We start from the raw sequence: 24,638 nt of genomic DNA on the forward strand, positions 1-24,638 counted from the left end.
TCTTGCTCTCTCTGTCAAATAAATAAATAAATAAATAAAATGGGCCAATTCATCTTGTGTTTCTAATAGCTATTTCTTTTCTTTTTTTTAAGGATTTTATTTACTTATTTGACAGACAGAGATCATAAGTAGGCAGAGAGGCAGGCAAAGAGAGAGGAAAGGAAGCAGGCTCCTGGCTGAGCAGAGAGCTCGATGCCGGGCTCGATCCCAGGACCCCGGGATCATGACCTGAGCCAAAGGCAGAGGCTTTAACACACTGAGCCACCCAGGTGCCCCTCTGATAGCTATTTCTTATAAGAAAGAAATTTTATTGAAACTTATGTTTGAGTTTAGTTTCAAAGCTTTGGCTCTACATTCAATTCATGAATACTAAAATATGTTTTTATTTTGATAATCTAAGGATTTACAGCAGCTTGGTTCATACTTCTATCTGCCTTTTGCCTCCATGCTCTGTTCTTGATTCTCCAAGTTGGACTCTAGAAAATTAAGATACATATTATATCTCTATTGGCATGAGAAAAGTTAGCACAAAACCTGCTGTATAATCTTTTAAAAATCTTATTATTAAGTTTTTAAAATTAAAATTGTCTTATCTGAAACAATTTACCTCAAGTGTTTTAGAACTGTCATCATGAATTTACAACAGATTTTGACCAAAGTATGTTCTCTCTATTCAAAATCTCCTTTCTTTATATATTCTCCTTACTATACTGTAAGCAACTTGAGAGAAGATTCCAATTTCATTCATTCCTTGTTCATGATTGTATTTCTGAGAGTATTCAGCGTATGCAAATCTAGCACATTTAGGAAACAAAACCTTATTTTTATTCACTTATATCCAAATCATAAATGGATTTTCAGTAATCATTTCATAGTGGTTTTTGAGTCACATGGTTATAGGAGAAGTGTTTAGTACCTCATCAGAAGGGAACAAACTCAAGCACTCAATTTAGATTCTTTTTACCCCCGTCTTGTAACTTCATATGCAGGAGTTGCAAGCTCAAATTCATTAGTCATTCAGTGTGTCCTAGGCATTGTTCTAAATATGGAGGTCTTAGCAGTAAAACACAATAGAGAAGTTCCCTGTTCTTGTGAACCTACCGATTAGTGAAGTGAAAGCTTAAAAAAAAAAAATCTATATTTTCACATCATATATTCTGTCTTTTACATGTTGGCATTTTAAAAACACTTAATGCATAAAGCAAGACACATCTAAAGGCTCAAACCAGCCAGAGAGTAATGATGGTTCTAGACTTCTGTAGAAAATGAAACAGATAACAAGAGAAAAGCTTATTAAAGAAACTTAAAAAAAAAAAAAGGCACAAAATAAGGGCATAGCTTAAACCAGTTCAAATTTAGCCATATTCCCATTTACTCTTCATTATTTCCATTTCACAAGTACATTGCTCTTCATGTACCACTGCAAGATTCTAGATCATCAATCATTGATTAATTTACATTTACTATAAGTACACTTACAAAAACAAGGACTAAAATACAGGTAAGAAACATTTTCAAAGAAAGAGAATGAACTTTCCATTTGTTTGTTTACTATTCAGTTAACCTAGAAAACAAACAATTAAATTAAAATACCACATTCCAAACAATTGGAATTTGACTCTCTTATGAAGAGAATCTTCATGTAAAGAAGAAATGATAGAATACTACAGACTTACTGTAGGAGTTTTTGATTTAGTGTAACTCTTCAAACTAGTTAAAGGGTGTTGCTTATTAGAATTACCAGAAGGCTATATAATGTCAAGTGTTATTATGTTTAGAATCCTAAAATATCCAACAGCTTTGCACTAAAATTCTAGGAAACACTAAAATACAAAACATAAAGGATGAAAGAGTTTTGTGATAGGCTATTATAAAATTCCATTTGTAGACAAGACTTTAGCTTGCAAGTCCTAATTCTAGGGGAACAAATAGTGAAACACTAAATATTTCTTAAATTGAGCAGGTTGTGAAAAGTTTTTTATGAATTATGGTGCTGTGTATTATTTTTTGGTAGGAAAAGATAGCTTGAGGAGAAGATATGCATTAGAGATTCTCTGAAGAAGAAAATAACCTAAAAAAACAAAAAGTCTGAAAAATTGCTAAGACTGCACAAATCTTGACCTCTGAAACTGATAAGAAAGAACTCCATGATTGGAAATACTATGCCAAAGATTAAACCCTGAACTTTTTAGAAACTCCATAAGTCTATGTCTCCGACCCTGGAGTATAAAGCATTTTGGTTGCATATAGAAGTAGTTAGCCTTTAAGCAAGTACCAAATAGAAGGACGTCATCTTTAAGAGAGTTAATGGAATTCATTCCAACAAAATTGACAGTGTGAAGATTACTTTGACATTTCCAGAGGGAAAGTAGTAGCACTAGATATGAAGGTAAATAACAAAGACATTAGTGTGGGTGGGCTGCAAAGTTAGTATACACAAACAAACCTAAATGGGGTCAAAAAATTAGGATTGGGGGGCACCTGGGTGGCTTAGTGGGTTAAGGCCTCTGCCTTCGGCTCAGGTAATGATCCCAGGGTCCTGGGATCGAGCCCCACATTGGGCTCTCTGCTCATCAGGGAGCCTATTTCCCTACCTCTCTCTCTCTCTGTCTGCTTCTCTGCCTACTTGTGATCTCTGTCTGTCAAATAAATAAATAAAAATCTTTTAAAAAAAAATTAGGACTGGGAAATAGTTATCAACAGTTGCCTGTGCAGCTATCTCGTGAGAAACAACACTCAGAACAAACCATTTATGTCAGAATTCCATGGAACCTAACTAAAAATTTAATTCATAAATCCATTCAACTTAAGGAGAATCTTATTCTGGGTCCTTGATGATTAGATGCATAAAAATAGAAATATATTTTCCAAGTGCTATTTAAAGTTTAGTATTTTTAAGGCACAGAAAATTTTTATTTACTCAATGTTTGGAATACACAAACCTCAGATAATACCTCTGCTTGTTTCAGTGGCTTTTGTGGATTTCCAAAATCAACTATAGCAATGAACTATATTGGGAAAACTTTGGTAAATAACTTAAATAATGGAATCAAAAGAATTTTTAGATGATCTTATACCTAAATTATAGTATGGTCATAGAAAATGTCCAGAAGATACTTAAAATATATGTAATATATTTTCCTATATCTTTTAAAAAATTTCCCTATATCTTTTGTGATAAAGGATATAAACATATATATGGACATGTGCGTGTGTATACATCTGACAATAAAAAAGTCTAGGGTGCCTGGGTGGCTCAATGGGTTAAACGTCTGCCTATGTTGGAGGTCATGATTTCAGGGTCCTAGAATAAATCCCATGTTAGGCTCCCTGCTCAGCTGAGGAGTCTGTTTCTCCCCTACCCCCTGCTCATGCTCTCTCTCTCTCACTCACTCTCTCTTTTTCATATAAATAAAAATCTTAAAAAAAAAAGGGCCAATGTTCCCTGTGAAAGATAAGGAAAATTGAAACAAATTTGCTCTCCTAGGCTCCCAAATTACACATAATGCCACTACCATAGTTTGAGGGGGCAATAACACACACACACGCAACATTTTGCTGTCATTCTGTCTTTTATACATATATACATACATATGTACATTTTCCATTATTACACATATTTTTGTAATTTTTTGTAAATTCACATGTAAGTTTATAAATTCTAAAGGCAAAATATGCTATTATTTTTATCAAAATACATAGGTACAAATTAGATTGTTCATTCATCCCATTTATTTTTACTATTTTCTTAATCAATGCAAGGAGCCACTAGCAATTTCATAAACTTTTATGGAATGTGTAGTATGTGCTGAATCCCAGGTTAAAACATCATACAAGACACAATCTTTAGCTTACAGATTAATGATGAATGAAGACACCTGAATGTAATATTTAAGTACATATGGTGAGGAAATTGATGGAGATAGAGGTTGTTGTGCATATGAGAGAAAGTTGAAGACAGCTGAATTAGAGTCCAGGTTGGGAACTTCCAGGAAAACTTTCTGGAGGCAGTGGCAAATCCTGAAACATTATAGAGTTCTATACATGCAGAGGAGAAAAAATATTTCATCAGAAATGAATAGCATAAGCAAACACATAGATGTGCCAGGAACTAGAAGGAGTTTGATAGTATCTGAGCATAAATTATGTGTCTAGAGTGGTGGTTGATACAATTGGGAAGGTTGCAAGGATCAGGTCATAAAAACTGATTTGGAGTTGGGGCATTATCATGCAGGCGATGTGAAACAACTGCAGAATTATATGCATAAGCATAGTATGATTAGGTGTTTTAATTGAGAGGAAGATGAATTAAAGGAAGCCAAAGGCATGGGAAACAAGAAGCCATTGCAATAATTCAGGAGACAGTTAAGAATCAGATCTAGAAATATGGTAGCAGGGAAGGAAAGAGGAATAGGTTGAAATATATCTATGAGGATCTGTAACTGAAGAGTCTTGATTGTGTTTCTTGATGGATTGGCGCATGGATGAAGCAAAGAAAAGAGAAGAATCTTAAACCTCTAGCTTGGGAATATAGGTGGATGACAGCACTAATCAAACAGCTTACAAATGCAAAAGAAGAAACAAATTTGAGTTGAGGTTTGGATATGTCAGATGCTCTGTGTTTGATGTGCCTGTATGTTATCAGGTAGAGATAGCTAGAGAGCATTTGGGTATATGGCTTAGAAACTGAAAATTGGATATGGTCAATATGGAAAAATGTAACAGAACAGAAATCAGAGATGACCAGGAAAAGAACTCAGGACAATACTACAATTATAAGATGAAGTAGAATGAGACACATACTGCAATAAAATTGAGGTCTGTACAAAGACACTAGAAGAAAATTAGAAGTGGAATTCCAACAAGGAGAGTGAATTTAAGGTGAAAGTCAACCCTGAAGAAAGGCTGCAGATATGACGAGAAAAATAAAATGAATCAATACAAAAGGCATTCCAAGCTAGGCTAGGAAGTGATTGTGTTGGGGGCAAGGATGCTGAGGGAGATAGCAATGTTTGGAGAGGTAACAAGAGGTGCGAAGAACCTAATAAAGCATCTAGAGTCCATAAGCAACAAAAGGGCTATTGTGTCTCTGTAAATATAATTTAAAAGAAAAACAATTTTAAACCCAAAGATAAGTTTTCTCAGGATGAAGACTTTGCTGCTTTTCTTGGAGATTTTTTTTTTCCTGGTGATGACCTGCTTTGTTAATCATGTTAGTCTGCCTATAAGTAAATACAGCACCCAGGTAAAGAAAGAGCCAATGAGATTAGACCTCCTTTTCAAAAGATGTCATTGTAAAATAAAACAAAAACCAGAACAAAAAAAACCAACAAATCATAAATAAGGAGAGACTTCTATTTATAAAGAACTATTGCAGTTTGGGTATTGTCAGGGGAACCATTGTGATAGGGAGAACAGGGTGACCCTAAGATCTACAAGCATCTCAAGAGTTAGGTAAAAGGGATTTTTCTTATATACAGTGGAGTATATAAGACTAGAAAGAACCAGGTATAGGGAAATGGGATGAAAGGGTGGCTCAGTCCATTAGTAGAGCAGAGAATGATGTCTTCCAAGCCCACCCTGTCCTCAGGAGGTATTGTGTGCTGGCTCAAGAATGAGGGTGGATCAGAGTTCAGGGGCTCTGAGGAAGGATGGAAGCCTAACCAAAGTTTGGTTATGACCATGTTATTCTGATTAATGAGTATGAATTCAGCTAATCATTTGAGTCAAAGAATGGGAATCTACAGGGTCTTATCACAGGAAAATAAGGAAGGGTCCTACCTAAGACATGCTAAGTGAGTTTTATCTTAGTCAGACAGGGAAGCGTGGTTCCTCACAGTAAGACCATTTAACCAAACACAAAAGGGTGAAGGCATTTCTTCATCATTGGGTAAACCTCAACATTTTCAGTTGAAAAAAAAAAGTGAAAATAAACCAGTCATAAGGAACTCTGTTTTATTTTTTGGATGAAAGATTTCTGAACATGTCTGTGGACAAAGGGGATTAATCCAGAGAGATTGAAGGTGATAAATGAACCAAGATTCCAGAGAAGGAAGAGTGATTATGTGACCTGGTTGAGGGTATTATCCTGATTAATAGGAGGGAATCTATACTCTCTGATTATAGAGAGAAATATTCAGGAGACACTGAAATTTGAAGAGGGAGAACTATAGAAAGCTGACATATTTATGTCTAATCATTTGATAAGATCTACAAAGATGTGCAGATGATAGGTAAGCACTGGTGAATAAATTAAGTCTGGGCAAATAAATATCCTCAGTAGAGTAGGGGCTAAAGGCATCTACTGTCACTGAGATGCTGAGGTAAGGGTATTGGAGCAGCATGGAGAAATGCACTAGCAGACATCCATAATTTAGATGGCAGATATTACCAAATTATAGTGATGATTTTGCATATCTATACTCAGGCAAAGAACAGAGATCTGCAATGTTGCTAGAACCAAAACTTTCCTTCTTCCAAAACCGGCTTGATGCTGTCAAAAGGATCTGAAAAGTCTGATAACTGAATGATAAAATTTATATGAGAAAACTATAATTTTAAAACTCAAATAAGAGAAGAATGTTGGTGTGCTGATTATATGTCTGAGATATCATGAGAACATGATCTGAATCTTTCTCCCCTGTGTGTGTGTGTGTGTGTGTGTGTGTGTATTTATATCCCCACTGTCCCACTCTACCACTGGAGTCCTCCCTATCTTCATGGCTCTATTTTTTCTGAAGCTGCCAATTCTATATGATATATTATTTTCGATCATAAACTGTTAAACACAGACTTCAACAATAATCCCTTAAAGAATGTGTCCTTTGAATTTCCCTGACACATTTTAGAACCTCTTCAGTGAAGTGTTACAGAAACCATTGTTTGGGGCTGTAATAACTGTAGTATCTGTCTATTTTCATCAACAGACAACTAGAATTTAGGGAGATGAAAACATGCAGTATAAGAGTGTTTTGTTGTACAGAGCTGTAGGTTCACAGATAATTATCTATTCTCACTCATTCACTATTGTCAAAAAATCTTCCTCCATAAATACATTTTAAAAAGGTACCAGGGAAGACGTGAAAATGAGCCAAGTATCTCATGTCCCATTATTCTACTTATTATTAGAGATTTCGTTTTGCTTTGTTTTGTTTCTAACTTTTCCCTGCAAGCTTCATATTTGTTCTTAGCAACCATGGGAAAACCATCTATACCCTTCTTCTCAATGCTTACCTTTTTTTTTTTTTTAAGATTTTATTCACTTACTTGAGAGAGAGAGGGAGAGAGAAAGAGAGCATGAGAGGGGAGAAGGTCAAAGGTCAAAGGGAAAGTAGACTCTCTGCTTAGCAGGGAGCCTGATGTGGGACTTAATTCCCAGACTCAAGGATCAACTGGAGCGGAACCAACTGAGCCACCCAGGCACCCAATGCTTATCTTTTACATGAAACAAAATAGTATTAGAAAGGGAGAGAAGTACATGTGTAATTTCTTCTTGTCTTTTGAAGCCAGTGAAGAAGATAAATTCAATGTAACTATGTACATATGTCTTTAATACTTTAATGGTCTTTCTTGAAAGACAATACAGTATTCTCAACCATCCAATACTAGAAAAAGTCAGATGTGTATGAAACCTTCTGAATTTTTTAGAGAAGTGTTCACACAAATATTGATAGCTAATAAATTGTATTAATCACTTCAGGGTTTGTTTGTTTGTTTGTTTGTTTGTTTAAATTAAAGCACCCTGTGGAGGCAATTTAACAGGATCTTCAGGCTTTATTCTTTCACCAAACTTCCCTCACCCATATCCTCATAGCAGGGACTGTGACTGGACCATCAGCGTCAACACAGACTATGTCATCTCCTTGGCATTTATCAGGTGAGTTCTTGTACATTTCCACATTTAAAAAAAAAAATCTTTTCTTGTCATTTTACCTTAGCATTTACACTAGGCAAAGTTTTTTTTTTTTTCTGTATATGACATTTTAATTAATTTTCATTAATTCCGGTGCTAATACTTAGCAATCAGCAGTTTGCAGCCTTCTGTAATAGTCCAGATGCCAGTGTAGTTTTGAAGGCTAGTGGGTGAGCCTCCTCATGAGATTTGAGTGTAGAGGAAGCATGTTAAAGGTCAAGTGGTTTATTGTCTTTCATGAAATGTGATCTCTTTGTAACCTTTCCTCTCTCCCTGTATTTACCATTGCTGCTTCAAAAAATGCAGTTTTTCCCAAACTTCAAGATTGAAAGGTCAATATTTCCAGGATATTTTTCTCCTATTTGTGTGCCACCCAAAATCTTTTTGTAGCATCTAAATACCCATATGTGCAATATTACCTTTCAGCTTGTGAAAAGATGTATTCTATCTGTTATTTTTATGGTGATCTCATTAAGTCAAGCTAATGGAGAAGAGATGCATCATTCCCATATGATTTCTCAGCGTAAGTTGTCTCATGATAAAGCTTTACATGGGAGTGTTCCAGAATTTACATTCGTCAGTTAGTAATGTCAGTAGCTGGGTAGGTTTAGTACTGAAATAGCAGAGGATTCAGCTTCCTGTGTGGGAAAGAAGGTGGCTGACTTTGAGCTCAAACTCTGCCACCACATTCTGTGTTAGCTTGGATAGTTTATTTTTTGGAATAAACCTGTTTCTTCACATGGAACTTACACCTATTGTCACAAAACCTGGTCTAACATTTTCCCTTAATATTTCAAGGGGAGGGGCTAGGAATCAGCAACTCTCAAAGAGTTCTTTAAGTAGAAAAGTTCCTAACCTTCCAAGGTGTCCAAGATTGATCTGCTTGGCTCTAATAACACAATCCCTCCTGCTGGTGTGTTAAAGCTGCTTGGTATTTATGTAAAATATTAAGGTTAAATATGTACTTTTTTTTCTAATATATTGAAACCAGGTTTAAAAATAGTTTGAACTCATAAAAATTTATAAAAGTGCACATATGCAGACTTTTTATTTCTATAATTTGTAGTAGTACATTGATAATTGGTAGTAACAAAGCAACAGTGATGACAATGTTAGTTATATGCCAGGACCCAGCTATAAGACAACTTGCTGAGGTTGTTATACTCATTTTTACAGTTGAAGAAATGGCAGTACAGACATTAGAAATGTCAATTTGAAGGATACAGGCCTTAGTGGGCTTACGGAATTATTGTAGGTAATAAATGAGTGGTGGAAGACTGTATTAGATGAAACACGTGACCTAAATTTGATTTCCAGCTGTGTCATTTATTATGTGACACTTGGGAGATCACTGACATTCAGGGCCTTAGTGTACTCATTGGGAAAATGGAAATTATAATCCTTTCCTTATACCACAGGATTATTGAGAAGATCAAGTTAATATTTATGAAATTGCTTTACAAAATGGAATGTACTATTAGAATGTACTCTCCTTTTTTTTTTTTTCAGGAGAAATAGTCATTACAGCTAAGATTTTGTTTTATTCTCATTTTTAAAGAAGTTACAAAGTAGTATTTTGAAGTACTTATTTAGGCCCAAACTAGAAATTAAAAACAAATGGGCTTCATTCCATTGTTAAATAGGCTTTTGGGTTTCTGAGGATAATACATACAGCTGTATCATTTATAAAGCACTTGCTTCTAGTGATTCTGCCAACAATGACCTAGGTAAGGTAGTTATAATACTCATTAAATCTTAATGTTGAAAGAAAAGTAGTTCAGAAATATTGTGTTTTGACCCAGAAGAAGGTAATAAGTAACAAAACAAGGCCTTATCTTCTGATTTTTCCTAAAGTACAGCAAAAATTACCAAAATTTAGGCCTTACAGTCCACCAAAAGATTTCAAGAGGAATTAACTGATTTAGCTTTAATGAAGATAGATATTGAATAAATTAAACAGAATAGAACAGTGTGGTGGTTCCCTAAATTTCTCATGTTATGAAGCACCTTATTTATTGAAAGTTTGGAAACCATGTATCATACCAGTCTTTCTTCACTGTTTATGCACAAGTAAACTACCTGGATTCCTGTCCTTTCTACATACATAAGTAAAGACTTAGAATTGTGTAAATTTAACCTCTATAAACTCAGTAGATTTGGAAAGAACATTTCTTACCTAACAAGTTTCTTATTTATATGCAAAGATGATGAAATTTGACAAGATAATTTTTCCACTGATCCATATTTAACAATTGCAAGCTTTACTGGTTTTATTTAATATCATGAACTTTTTGGCTTTTCTTAATGACCCAACTGAGTCCATCCTTCTCTTTGCTACAGTATGAGCTAGGTAATAGACAAATGATTACATGTCTTATGCTTCTAAATATTTGTGTTCTGTAATCATTAGGGGACAATTCTCATACTTTTGAAGGTTGTTAAGGCAAACCTGGAATATCAAAATATTGATTTGAATAATTTACATGCTGAAATGTCCTTATTTGCACATTATTTAATTTTGACAAACAGGGTGTTGGTATGATTTCTCCTACATCAAGTTCTAAAAGAAGAAAATATATTTACTTTTGGGAAAAAAGAACACCTAATACAATGTGCAGGACCTCATTTGAGTAATTTAAATGTAAATTTTGCATTTCAAACTTTTGCTTGAATCGGTTATGTAGAGTTGAATTTTAAACAGCAAATATGCTTGTAAATTTTGAAGTTCAAGTCAAATAATATCATTGACAAAGAAAAAAGAGGTTGCGCTTTCATAATGCAAGACATCTGGATGAAAAATTTTTAGATAGATGTTGTCCTCCAGATTTTACGTATATAAAGTGCCTTATATGAGGATATATAGCTACCAAGGGCAGAAGCAAGGCTTCAACGTATCTCTCTGACTCCAAATCCTGTACCCTTTCATTAGAAATTGCCTTACTATCATTGTATTCCCTGTAGACATAGTGATAACTTAGAAATATTTGAAAATATCAAGATGTCTTTTCCCTTTTCCACAGCTTTGATATTGATATTCAATGTGTTGCTGCCAGGTGAATTTTCAACTTAGTTTACATTGCCAGGGTCTGTTATTTTTAAAGATATTGACTGAATTTAATATATGAGTATTGACTACTATACTTAACACCTTAGCAGTAATCATTCCAATTCTTTTTCTCTCTTTCTCCCTCTCTCTCTTTTTTTTAGTTTTAGCATAGAACCTAACTATGACTTTCTCTATATATATGATGGACCAGACAGTAATAGCCCGCTGATTGGAAGTTTTCAAGACAGCAAGTTACCAGAGAGAATAGAGAGCAGCTCCAATACTATGCATTTGGCTTTTCGGAGTGATGGATCTGTTAGTTACACTGGATTTCATTTAGAATATAAAGGTAAATGTGAACATTTGATTCCAGCAACATGATTTAGATTGTATTTTATACAGGAGAATAATTCTGTATTGGCCATTGTCAGTTGTCTGTGTATTTCTTAATGCAGACTACCTACAATTCATCTTATAAAAGGGCTCTCACTATAGGCTTTTCCTATCAGTGAGAAGGAAATTAGCATTTCCCAGATTACTACCAAAGGAAATGTATCAGGCAAACAAATTAGCAATTAGTACACTGTGGTAGCTGGCTAAGACCACAAAATATTTAAAAAAATTTTTTTTTTCAAGATGAAGATTCATCTTTATTTGGAGACTACTCTCAGTGATAAGGAGAACAAAGTATACTGATAATTACATTTCAGAAAATGTCCAAAGATATTTGAATGTGTCAATATTCAGAACAGGGAGAATAAAAAATAATGATAATTATAATATTTTAGAATATTTCTGTAAGCATTTAAATGGATTACAATGCTTATAGATGTTTATAAATACATTTTTCTTAACTTTTATTCTATGACTATGAGAAAAAATAGATCTTAGTTGTTTAAATTTAAAATTTATTTTTTTCAATAACTGAGTTCAAAAAGGATATACTGATAATTTATCTCAAGTTATCAATGGAGTACTAAAAATACATATTTTAGATTTATTACCACTTGGCTTTTTTTTCATTATGAAATATTTTCAATAACTGAAGTTTATACAGAATAACAAAACAAACTTCATAATATCTACCATCCAACCTGACAGACCTTAAAATTGTGTCATATTTGCTTCAGATCTCTTTATTCCTATCTTAAGAAATATAATATTAAATATACAATTGAAACTCCTTTTGTATTTGCCATGGAAGAGGAGGTATGTCTCTTCAGGTCTATCAAAAAGAAGTAAAGATTAGTTCCACAACTTTACATGGCATGGTTTAAGGAAGGTTTTCATAGGGAAAGGGAAAACTCACAAATTAGCAATATACAGATGCTTAGAATCCTCCAATAGCTCCAACAAAATTTGGGAATGCGTGCCAAGGCCATGTTATCTAGTGGATATAGACATGATGTGGATTTCATTACATTGGAAAGGCTGAGCCCTCTATGAGACGCTCGTCTTACAGAGGAAAGTAAGAAAAGGGCCTTGTCAGTGAAAGAATTTACAAGCTGCTTGATACTAGACAGTGAGGATTTGGGTTGCCAGCTATTTATTGGGGCTCTCTGCAAATGCTCCAAGCCAGAGGACTCTGGAGAAGTTTAGGCCTTCTAACTATGGGTTAGGAAGTATTGGTCTTATGCAGGGTTGAACTTGAACACCATACCGATCTCTCCATGTGGAAGATTACATGGAGAGTAATACACCAGACAGTCAGGACCCAGCAAGCTGGCTATCTAGACAGACCATTATGAATATTCTACTATAGCTTAGTTTTACCACTATAACTTTAAGGTAGCTATGAGGAAGATAGAGTACCCCCTTCTTATCCTTCTTCAAAATTGTCTTGGTGTCTCTTAACCTTTTTAACTTCTATTTTGATTTTAGAATTACGTTCTCTCTGCCTGTTGAATTTGATGGGGACTGCATTGTATTTATAAATTATTTAAAATAAATTGAAGGATGTATGATATTTAATCTTTTCATCTATTATAATGACATATCTCTCAGTTTACTCATACCTTCCTCATTATTTTTCTGTAATAGTTTATAATTTTCTTTATAAATCTTTCTCATCTAAATCTTAAATGTCTTATAGTTTCCATTATAATTAATCATATCTTTATTAGATTTTACTGGTTGTTGCTAATACATGGATTTTTGTAATTACTTAGTCTCTAGCAAACTGGCTTAACTTTCATTAGTTATCATAATTTTTCTATGGACTTTTTTGGATTTTCTATGCCAACAGTGTCAGTTCTGCTTTGTTTCACTGTTTAGTTTTTCTAATCTATATGCTCCCCAGCCCCTCACTCCCTTGGCTTAATGATCAGGGTGAGAAATTCAGTACCACATCAAATTAAAACAGTGATAGTCATTGTTCTGTTATTCCTGATTTTTTTTTTTTTTTTGGTCATTACTGATTTTAAAGAGAATGCATCTAATGTTTTATCTTTGAGTATAATATTTACTCTTGGTTGGCGTAATGTTAATAAGGCTAACATTTTTTTGACTCATTGTTTTCGGGGACATTTCAATGTTATTTACATATTAAAATCATTTACCTCTATGAGTGTAGAAGTTTTCACAGAACAATGTTAAGTAATTGGCTCATTCATGTGGCAGAGCTAAGATTTGATTCAGAGTGGACTCCAGAATTGAGATTCTTATCCAAAATGTTACACTATCTAGGTATATATTTTGTCAATTTTAAGAAGTTCCCTTCCATTCCTGATTTACTAAAAATTGCTTAATCATAATGGGATTTAATTTTATCAACTGCAGGATGCCTGGGCGGCTTAGTTGGTTAAGCCTCTGCCTTCGGCTCAGGTCATGATCCCGGGGTCCTGGAATCCAGTCCCATATTGAGCTCCTTGCTCAGCAAGGAGCCTGCCTCTCCCTCTGCTTGCTTCTTCCCCTGTTTGTGGTCTCTCTCTCTCTCTGACAAATAAATAAAATCTTAAAAAGAAATTTATCAAGTGCTTTTTCATCAGCTATTGAAAATATTATAAGGTTTTCCTTTGTGAATCTTTTAATTTGGTAGATTTTATTATACTTTTTCTAAAATTAAAACATCTTCACATTCATAGGATAAAAGTGATTTCCCTTTTTTTTTGTTTGTTTTTATTATACTTTGCTGATTTCAGTACACTAAAATATTGAGTTTTTGTAATTATGGTATATATTGCTATGGGCTTATTACCAAGGATTAAAAATTCATTATCTTGAATCTCTTACCATGAGGTTAGTCTATAATTTTCCTTCCTTATAATTATCTTTTTCTGGTTTTGATCAAGATTATGCAACTCCCTAACTTTGGGAGCATTCTTACTTTTCTAGAAATAGTTTGTATAAGATAGGAATCATCTGTTTCTTAAGCATTTGCTAGAAATTCCCTGTAAAAAGAGGGACTTGGTGATTTGATGCAGTAGAATCTTAGTGGTTATATATCCATCCAGGTTTTCTACTTTATCCTAGATTTTTTTTTTAGATTTTATTTATTAATTTGACAGGGAGAGATCACAAGTAGGCAGAGAGGCAGGCAGAGAGGGAGGGGGAAGCAGGCTCCCCACTGAGCAGAGAGCCAGATACAGGTCTTGATCCCAGGACCCTGAGGCAGAGGCTTAATCCACTGAGCCACCCAGGCACCCCTATCCTAGATTTTTGAAAGTCTGTTGTCTAAGTCTATTTTCATCCCTCCAAGTTTTCAACTGTATTGGGATAAACATATTTGCAGTATTTTCTTACTTTACTTGGTGTTGTGTGTTTTTATTAACATTGCTTAGTATATGTGCTAATATTGCCTTTATTCATAGTATTTATTCCCTTCTATTTTCTCTAGATTTGCTTTACCTTTTTTCTAGTTTATTGAAATCAATACTTAACTTATTAATATTCAGATTGTTGTCTTTAATTTTTTTCAAAATTTTTTTTTAAGATTTTATTTATTTATTTGACAGACAGAGATTACAAGTAGGCAGAGAGGCAGGCAGAGAGAGGGGAGGAAGCAGGCTCCCTGCTGAGCAGAGAGCCCGATGTGGGGCTCAATCCCAGGACTCTGAGATCATCACCCGAGCTGAAGGCAGAGGCTTTAACCCACTGAGCCACCCAGGCACCCCAGATTGTTGTCTTCTAATATGAACTTCTGTGGCTATATTTTTTTTTTAAGTATCACTTTACCTGCTTTGCAAAAGTTTAAAAGTGTAGAGCTTCATTATTAATCATTCTAAACTTGTCCTAATACCACTGTATTATGATTTTTTTTCTGCTTACCAGTTACTTAGAAATAGTGTGAGTTAGTATCTACCTCTATTTAATTATACATTTTCAATTTACTTACACTGTCATAAAATGTGTATGATTCCAATTCCTGGGCATGACTGCTGTATGGCCTGTGGTATAGGCAATTATTATGCCTGTCCCTGTGTGCCAGGCAAGAAGAGCACCATTTAATTGATGGGTGAAGGTTTTTATATATATCCATTAAATTAAGCTCTCTAATTGTATTTCTCAAATATTTATATCCTCACAGTTTTTTAAAAAATTACCTTGGTTGAGCAATCTTGGACATATTATTGTAATTCTTATTTTTTTTTATTTTTCCTTAAAACTTTGACCATTTTTTTTTATATATTATGGAAACTTATTTTTGGGTACATAGGAATTATACTTTTATTTTCTTTATTGGTACATTGAATTTACTCCATTTATATTTATTTGCCTTTTAGATCTTATTTTTTGCTTTCCACTCCTTTTTCTGTAATTTCATTTTTTTCTTCTCTCAAATAACCATATAATCACCAGATACTTTCTTGTTTTTTTGCATGCTTATTTACCATATGCACCCCGATTTACTCCACTAACTCCCCACACATACACTGAAATACAGGGTTCTTAAGACCAAGAAGTCTGTTATTCACTCCTGTACAATTAGTGTCTTACAATAATGCCTACACATAACTGTGTGCTAATTATTTAATTGATTGGTTTTGAGCAGCTACAAGAGGTATTTTCTCTTTTAAATCAAGTCACAATTAGAGACATAAACTAATAACATTGAAATGTAAGAAATCTTAGAGATACATTTCTGTCCTGCATTTTATAAAGATGACTTGGCTCCTTAAGAATATCTTCTTGTATCTACAAGCTAACAGGTTTCTAAATAAGACCTATTTAAAGGGAAAATTTAAAAAAAAAGGAAAGGAAAGGAAAAAGGGAAAAAGAAAGGAGAGGAGAGGAAAAGTAAAGAAAGGAGAGGACAGAAGAGGAGAGGAAAGGAGTGGAGAGAGAGGAAAGAAGGAAGGAAGCAGGCAAGCAAAGAAGGAAAGAAAAAAGAGAAAAATATAAGCAAGTCAGTACAGATAGGTCCTATTGTAAAACATTTCCAGAGGTCATGAGGAGAAAAGATACAGGAAAAATGCCGCCAATTCTACCATGCTCGAATGCTGGAATCGATGGTACTAATCGATCCCAGCATTATGTCTTGTGGAAACTGGAATTGACCTTACAGTACTTCCTCTACCTAACATCCTAGGTAGCCATTCCTAAATTCATGTAGTTAAGCACTTGAGATAAAACCTACTCTCTCCATTTTTCTTAGCTAACTGTATGTGCATTCCTATTTCCCAGCTTGATCCATTTCCATGTCCCATTATTTCCAAAACCTATGATTTATACTGCCTTAGGAAAAGGGCCGCAAATAAAAATTTTTTAAAAGATGAAACTGTTCATTATGTACCTACTCTATTCTAGGTACAATGATCAGCTCTTTTTAATGAATTATCTCTATCCTTCCTGTGAGCAGGCACACTTATAAATGCAACAAAAATACTAAACAACAGAATTAGGTGGTAAATATTGCTACACCTATTTTACAAATGATAAGACTAAGGATCAGATTATTAAAAAGAGTTAAAGGAATTGACATAAATTATTTTTATTAACATATAATGTATTATTAGCCCCAGGGGTACGGGTCTGTGAATTATCAGGCTTACACATTTCACAGCACTCACCATAGTACATACCCTCCCCAGTGTCCATAACCCAGCCACCCTATCCCTACCCCCACCCGCCAGAAACCTTCAGTTTGTTTCGTGAGATTAAGAGTCTCTTAAGGTTTGTCGCCCTCCCGATCCCATCTTGCTTCATTTTTTTCCTTCCCTAACCCCCCACAACCCTCCCCTGCCTCTCAAATTCCTCATATCGGAGAGATGGCATAAGTTATTATTACTACTAAGAATAAAGGCAAATAAAAATATAAAAGCACAAACAGAGAGAAACACATAATCAATCATGCCATGAATTCAGTCTTTCTCCCTGGACCCTACAATTACTCCCCACCATGCTCAGCTACTACACTAATACCCACTTACACACAATTTCACGAAGTCTTATTTTTATACTCCGAGGAGTATTTCTTTCTGATGTTAGTATAGAATTTGTGACACTCCCTCAATCCAACTGGAGTTGGATCACTCTCTGGAGTGATCCTCACAATTTTCATCCATGGAGAATTTCCATTCCCCACTTTAGGGTCCCCAGGGTCTGCCTTTTTCATCAGCCTCCCTGTATTTCTTATCCTATTTAAAAAAAAAAAAAATGTTACCACTTTAATTGTCTAGTTTCTTAGAGCTAATAAAGTGGTCCTTATGCCTATTTCTGCCCTAGAGCGGCACCTCAGAATTTTCATATATGCACCCCCCAAATAAACTGACATATGCATTGAGGCTCTGTATGGTAAAAAATTTTCCTTTGTCATTTGTAATACATGCCCTGTACCTTCACTTGAACACGTGTGTTGGCACTGAAAAGTAAAGCTTTTAGTCTTGGCTCAGTCTAAACACATGTTTTTAGTAGGCCTTTAATTTAAAAACAACACCTCCACCTATTAGACTCACACCAGATTATAGTTACAACTGCTTGGGTTCAGATCTTTCTCTCCATTTCCCCCTTGAAGATGGACACTGAACCTTATTTTTGTTTGTGTGCAAATACACAGAAGTTGTGCAATGAACCAATGCTATTTTTGAACATTGCAAAACACAAGCCTACTAACATGGATTCTGGAAGGAATATCACTTTACACTTATGTAAACAGAATTGTGGATATGCTTTTATTTTTTAGACAATAGTAAACTAGAGCAGAGAAGTCAAAGTTTGGGAACGAAGGGGAGATATTTGGCTAATTTTAAAACAATGTCTCCACAAAGAGTTTAAATCAGGCCTAGTTTCCTCTGTAATTTCAGTGAGATATAATATTAACAAATTTACAGTAGAATAATATTTAGAGTTTAAACAGTGCTCTCATTTGCATTGAGATTATGATGTTAATAAGTACGATTTAAGTATTCATAATTATAACATTTATACAAATGTGACTCATATAGTAGTAATATTTGTATTCTTTTGACAAAATATATTGATTCTGATGGAGAGAGAATATACACAGTTTTGTGCTGCTGAAGGGGACCTCCTGACAGCTGGTGCTTTAGCTGGCAAGGGGATACCAATTTATAGACACCAATATGTACAGCGGAAGACTTATGACTGGTTGTTTATATATGGTGTAAGTTAGCCACCTGCTCCAAGAACCTTAAGTCTCATAAATTACATTCTAAATTAACATACCAATTTAAGTTAAGATATATTTTTTTCACAGAACAACTTATTACATTGCAATGTTACCCTGAGGTATTCTGGGGGCAATCATTTAATTTCCATTGCAGAAATACTTTCCAAAATAAAAGAGATACATGTATGGCTTATACTTATTCTCTAAAGTACCTTGGGACATCTGGCCTTAGATGAACTCTTACACTTACAATAGGGAGGCCTCTTGGGACTGGTTATGATCAGATGAGGGAAATATAATGCATATACATTTGAAGGGTGCTTAGTTCTTAGTTGCTGAATTCATGCTAGCTGGTATATGCCCATCCACACATTTCCAGTGTCCTGGAAATAACAGGCAGGTGGATATTATATACTCTGGTCCTCCTTCAAAACCAAAAATAACACATAACTACTTTTGATTATACACAGACTGACATTATTCATAATAATGGTCCCTTCATGAGCATACAGCGTTATGTGGGAACAAATGTTGAAGTAAAAATCCCTCTTTTTTTAAAGATTTTATTTATTTATTTTTGAGAGACAGAAAGATCACAAGTAGGCAGAGCAGCAGGCAGAGGGAGAAGCAGGCTCCGCACTGTGTGGGGAGTCAGATGTGAGGCTCTATCCTAGGACCCTGGGATCATGACCTGAACCCAAGGCAGACGCTTAACAAACTGAGCCACGCAGTTGCCCTAAAGTAATCTCCTTTTAACAATACAAATATTTATGGTTCTTCTTCTCCCAGAAAAAATATGTATTTGTGAATCAGTCATTACCTACAAATTCAACAAATATAATTATCACCATGTCTTGTGCAAACTATGATAAAAAAAAAACCTTCACAGTGTTACAGATAGGCCATATTATCTCAACACCTGTCTATTTTCAGGAACAAAGTAGAAATAAGCATAGTAAAGCTTTCATTTTTCCAATTGAGTCTTCAAGGCACAGTTTTATGGCTTTCTTTTTTTTTTTTTAAGCTGGTAGGCAACAAACATTTATTAAAAATAACTGAATTAATGGTGGTACCTACAAAGGTCAAATGGGTGTAACCGGATATAGTAAACTGAAGTGATTTTGTGCTCTATAATGCCACATTTGGGAGGTTTTTCTCTTAATGGCTATAAATAAAACCAGTTCTGCCAAGACAAGTCTCTTAATTAAGTGGGCCTTCTGAGAGAATATTTTTTTTCTTTAGATACATAAAAGCTTTAAATACATGGAACTCCGTGAGTTAAATTTGTTAGGAATAATACCTTTTTCTTCCTAAAATGAAAGCCTTTAAATGTTCTATTCAAATAGGATGTATCTTTAAGAGATTAACAGACACCCCTTAATTAGATGATATCACTAGTTGATTGTGGATATGCTTTAGTGACTAGCAAATACTTTGAGAAAGATTAAGATTTGTTTAAAAATTTCAAAAAGAATTGAATTATAGCACACCTAAGGAAAAGACAGATCATCTATAAAGAAATTAGTTCTTGAGTCCACTTCAAAGATCTTTATAACCATAACATTCTAAGTATAACTTCATCTTATATATTTTTAAAAATCCATAAGCATAACATCTATCAAAGTATTTTCAATTCTTTCTCCTACACCTCAAAGTGCCACTTTTTTTTTCATTAAAATAAGCATGTAGGATGCTTTAATTGCCTATAGAAAAACTCTGAAAAATAAATGCTTTATAAAAATTTCTATAAAAACCATGTGTAAGGGGCACCTGTGTGGCTCAGTGGGTTAAGCCTCTGCCTTCAGCTCAGGTCATGATCCCAGGGTCCTGGGATCGATCCCCACATCAGCCTCTCTGCTCAGCAGGGAGCCTGCTTCCACGTCTCTCTCTGCCTACCTCTCTGCCTACTTGTGATCTCTCTCTCTCTCTCTGTCAAATAAATAAATAAAATATCAAAAAAACATATATAAGATATGTTTTATTGCTTATGCTTACTTCTGTCTTGCAGCAAACATATTATATGCTCTATTTGGAGAACATAAGGCAAGGAGTCTTTTGCTGAGGATCCATTCAGTAGGCAAACTACTGTGAAGGCAAATAAACTTAATTACTCATAAAAATAATACTATCAACCTGTCTGCCTCACAATTTTTTTCAAAAATGCAGATCTCCTTTCCATCTACTGCCTAGACCTTTGCATAAGGATTCTCTAGGTGTTTCCAAAATTTCCAGATGATTGCTATGGCAGACCTGGAAATAAGGGCAGTGTTGTTATTCATAGAAAGCTATTCACCAAGGATCTAATGTAGTATGTAAACACAATAATGAGATAGATGAATCCTCTCAAAATGAGGCTAGCAATATAAAATTGTTGCAGAAGCAATATATTTCACTTGTTAGCCATATTTCCCTTTCCTCAAAAAGTAAGACATTTGCAATATAGATTCACAGATAAGTCCCTGAAATTATTGGGAAAACTTTAAAGAAGGAAAAAGCAAACTTTTCAAAAGATCCATCACTTACCAAAGAGATGAATACTTTTAAACAGTAATTTCAATTCTTCCTTTTCCCTTAAGGGACTTAGCTCAGTTTCACAAAGGCCAGCTATAAATGCTAGGTTTCTGTTCTGCCTAAAAGTTATGTTATGTTTCCCTGCTTGTTTAAGGAAAGGCTCAATGTGCAGTTTTCCTTTCTAAAATAAACACTCCAACTCCTGGAACACTGAAGTCTCATTCTTAGTAACCAAATTGAGTATTCACGCTGCTGGTTCTTTCTGGAAAATGGTATTGTGTGCATAATCTTCTTACCAAAGAAGAAATAGAGTTTGTTGGATTGAGAAGTGATTTTTATTGTGAATTCTGAATAATATGTAGGGTGCAAATTTCATGTATGTGCATCTGTGCATGTGCACTTGGAAGATGATCAAGTAACTTAGCTTTGGATTGAAACTCAGGTATCAGGTTGACCCGACTTGCACACATATACCCTTCATGCACCTTGTCTCTCAGCTGGTCTGCTCACTTCTCTCTTGATGCTCAGCTTAGATATCAATTCTTCAGGAAGTTTCCTGACTGATTCCCCTTATGCCATAATCATTAAAGTTACAAGCACTTATTTAATATAATTAATAAATTGTAAATGCCATGTTGTCCAGAATACATTCTGATTGTCCACAGTTATATTTCCAGTTATTTGGGTAGTGTGGGCTCTTAAGTATTTATTGGAAAAAAAAGAAGGAAGGAAGGAAAGCAGAACTTCATTCCTCTGATAGTTATTAAAATCATTTAAATATTTAGCTCTGCCATTTCCTCTTGAGTTGGGAGAAATCTTGTATAGTGTTCTTTCTAAAGCACAAATTTCACATTTCCTATGAATGTTGAAGTATGTTGAACTCTGTAAAGTTTTATGAATGGAAGAAATATATTCCTACTGCTTTAATTAATCAGAGTTGGATATATTACAATAAAATAATTTCTGTGATAGCCAAACACTAAGATATTGCTGATTTAAATCCCACTGATTCCATGAGTCATGTGCAGAGATACACCCACCTTCTGGTTTCCCATGAACATAAAATAAATTCTAATGTAGAAAATCACATTTGTTATCCTGAACTTGTGATGTCCCTTACCTTTTTGTACTATTTCTTAAGGAATCTGTAATAGTAATAATAAGATGGAAATATTAAAGCATTGCCTAGATCTGTTAACAACGGTTTGTTTTAGAGCTTATTCCCCAAAATGAATGAACAGATTTTTCTGTTTCTCTATGTATTTTCAAAATGTTCTGTCACTCTCTTTATAAACATATAATGTATTTTTAGCATCAGGGGTACAGGTCTGTGATTCGCCAGGTTTACACACTTCACAGCACTCACCACAGCACACATACCCCCCAATGTCCATAACCCCACCACCCTCTACTGACCCCCTCCCCCCAGCAACCCTAAGTTTGTTCTGCAAGATTAAGAGTCTCTTATGGTTTGTCTCCCTCTCGATCCCATCTTGTTTCATTTATTCTTTTCCTACCCCCCAAACCCCTCATATTGCATCTCCACTTCCTCATATCAGGGAGATCATATGATAGCTGTCTTTCTCCGATTGACTTATTTCGCTAAGCATAATACCCTCTAGTTCCATCCACATCGTCGCAAATGGCAAGATTTCATTTCTTTTGATGGCTGCATAGTATTCCATTGTATAAATATACCACATCTTCTTTATCCATTCCTCTGTTGACGGACACCTAGGTTCTTTCCATAGTTTGGCTATTGTGGACATTGCTGCTATAAACATTCGGGTGCACATGCCCCTTCAGATCACTACATTTGCATCTTTATGGTAAATACCCAGTAGTGCAATTGCTGGGTCGTAGGGTAGCTCTATTTTCAACTTTTTGAGGAACCTCCAGAGTGGCTGTGTCAGCCTGCATTCCCATCAACAGTGTAGGAGGGTTCCCCTTTCTCCGCATCCTCGCCAGCATCTGTCATTTCCTGACTTGTTAATTTTCTCCATTCTGACTGGCGTGAGGTGGTATCTCATTGTGGTTTTGATTTGTATTTCCCTGATGCCGAGTGATGTGGAGCACTTTTTCATGTGTCTGTTGGCCATCTGGATGTCTTCTATGCAGAAATGTCTGTTCATGTCCTCTACCTATTTCTTGATTGAATTATTTGTTCCTTGGGTGTTGAGTTTGCTAAGCTCTTTATAGATTTTGAATACTAGCCCTTTATCTGATATGTCATTTGCAAATATCTTCTCACATTCTGTCAGTTGTCTTTTGGTTTTGTTGACTGTTTCCTTTGTTGTGCAAAAGCTTTTGATCTTGATGAAATCCCAATAGTTCATTTTTGCCCTTGCTTCCCTTGCCTTTGGCGATGTTCCTAGGAAGAAGTTGCTGTGGCTGAGGTTGAAGAGGTTGCTATCCTGTGTTCTCCTCAAGGATTTTGATGGATTCCTTTCTCACATTGAGGTCCTTCATCCATTTTGAGTCTATTTTCATGTGTGGTATAAGGAAATGGTCCAATTTCATTTTTCTGCATGTGGCTGTCTTTTCCCAACACCATTTGTTGAACAGACTGTCTTTTTTCCATTGGACATTCTTTCCTGCTTTGTTGAATATTAGTTGACCATAGAGTTGAGGGTCTATTTCTGGGCTCTCTATTCTATTCCATTGATCTATGTGTTTGTTTTTGTGCCAGTACCGTACTATCTTGATGATGACAGCTTTGTAATAGAGCTTGAAGTCTGGAATTGTGATACCACCAATTTTGGCTTTCTTTTTCAACATTCCTCTATCAGGGTCTTTTCTGGTTCCATATAAATTTTAGGATTATTTGTTCCATTTCTTTGAAAAAAATGGATGGGATTTTGATAGGGATTGCATTAGATGTGTAGATTGCTTTAGGTAGCATAGACATTTTCACAATATTCGTTCTTCCAATCCAGGAGCATGGAACATTTTTCCATTTCTTTGTGTCTTCCTCAATTTCTTTCATGAGTACTTTATAGTTTTCTGAGTATAGATTCTTTCTCTCTTTGGTTAAGTTTATTCCTAGGTATCTTATGATTTGGGGTGCAATTGTAAATGGGATTGACTCCTTAATTTCTCTTTCTTCTGTCTTGTTGTTGGTGTAAAGAAACACAACGGATTTCTGTGCATTGATTTTATATCCTGACACTTTACTGAATTCCTGTACAAGTTCTAGCAGTTTTGGAGTAGAGTCTTTTGGGTTTTCCACAAATAGTATCATATCATCTGCAAAGAGTGATAGTTTGACTTCTTCTTTGCTGATTTGGATGCTGTTAATTTCTTTTTGTTGTCTGATTGCCAAGGCTAGGACTTCTAGTACTATGTTGAATAGCAGTGGTGATACTGGACATCCCTGCCGTGTTCCTGACCTTAGTGGAAAAGCTTTCAGTTTTTCTCCATTGAGAATGATATTTGCAGTGGGTTTTTCATGGATGGCTTTGATAATATTGAGGTATGTGCCCTCTATCCCTACACTTTGAAGAGTTTTGATCAGGAAGGGATGCTGTACTTTGTCAAATGCTTTTTCAGCATCTATGGAGAGTATCATATGGTTCTTGTTCTTTCTTTTATTAATGTATTGT

At 34.9% G+C, this 24,638-nt stretch overlaps 1 protein-coding gene across 2 annotated transcripts in view; it reads left to right on the forward strand.

The window, feature by feature from the left end:
- Positions 1-24,638, forward strand: part of LOC111146567 (CUB and Sushi multiple domains 3) — a 1,261,269-nt gene that overhangs the window by 980,282 nt on the left and 256,349 nt on the right. For both annotated transcript variants that reach the window (XM_022502159.1, XM_022502160.1), the window contains 2 exons: positions 7,738-7,876; positions 11,120-11,307. In XM_022502159.1, coding sequence (XP_022357867.1) covers positions 7,738-7,876; positions 11,120-11,307 — 327 coding nt within the window. The remainder of the gene's footprint in view (positions 1-7,737; positions 7,877-11,119; positions 11,308-24,638) is intronic.

This window comes from Enhydra lutris, unplaced genomic scaffold (assembly GCF_002288905.1).
Source record: "Enhydra lutris kenyoni isolate GAN:26980312 unplaced genomic scaffold, ASM228890v2 scaffoldscaffold14, whole genome shotgun sequence".
NCBI lineage: Eukaryota > Metazoa > Chordata > Mammalia > Carnivora > Mustelidae > Enhydra > Enhydra lutris.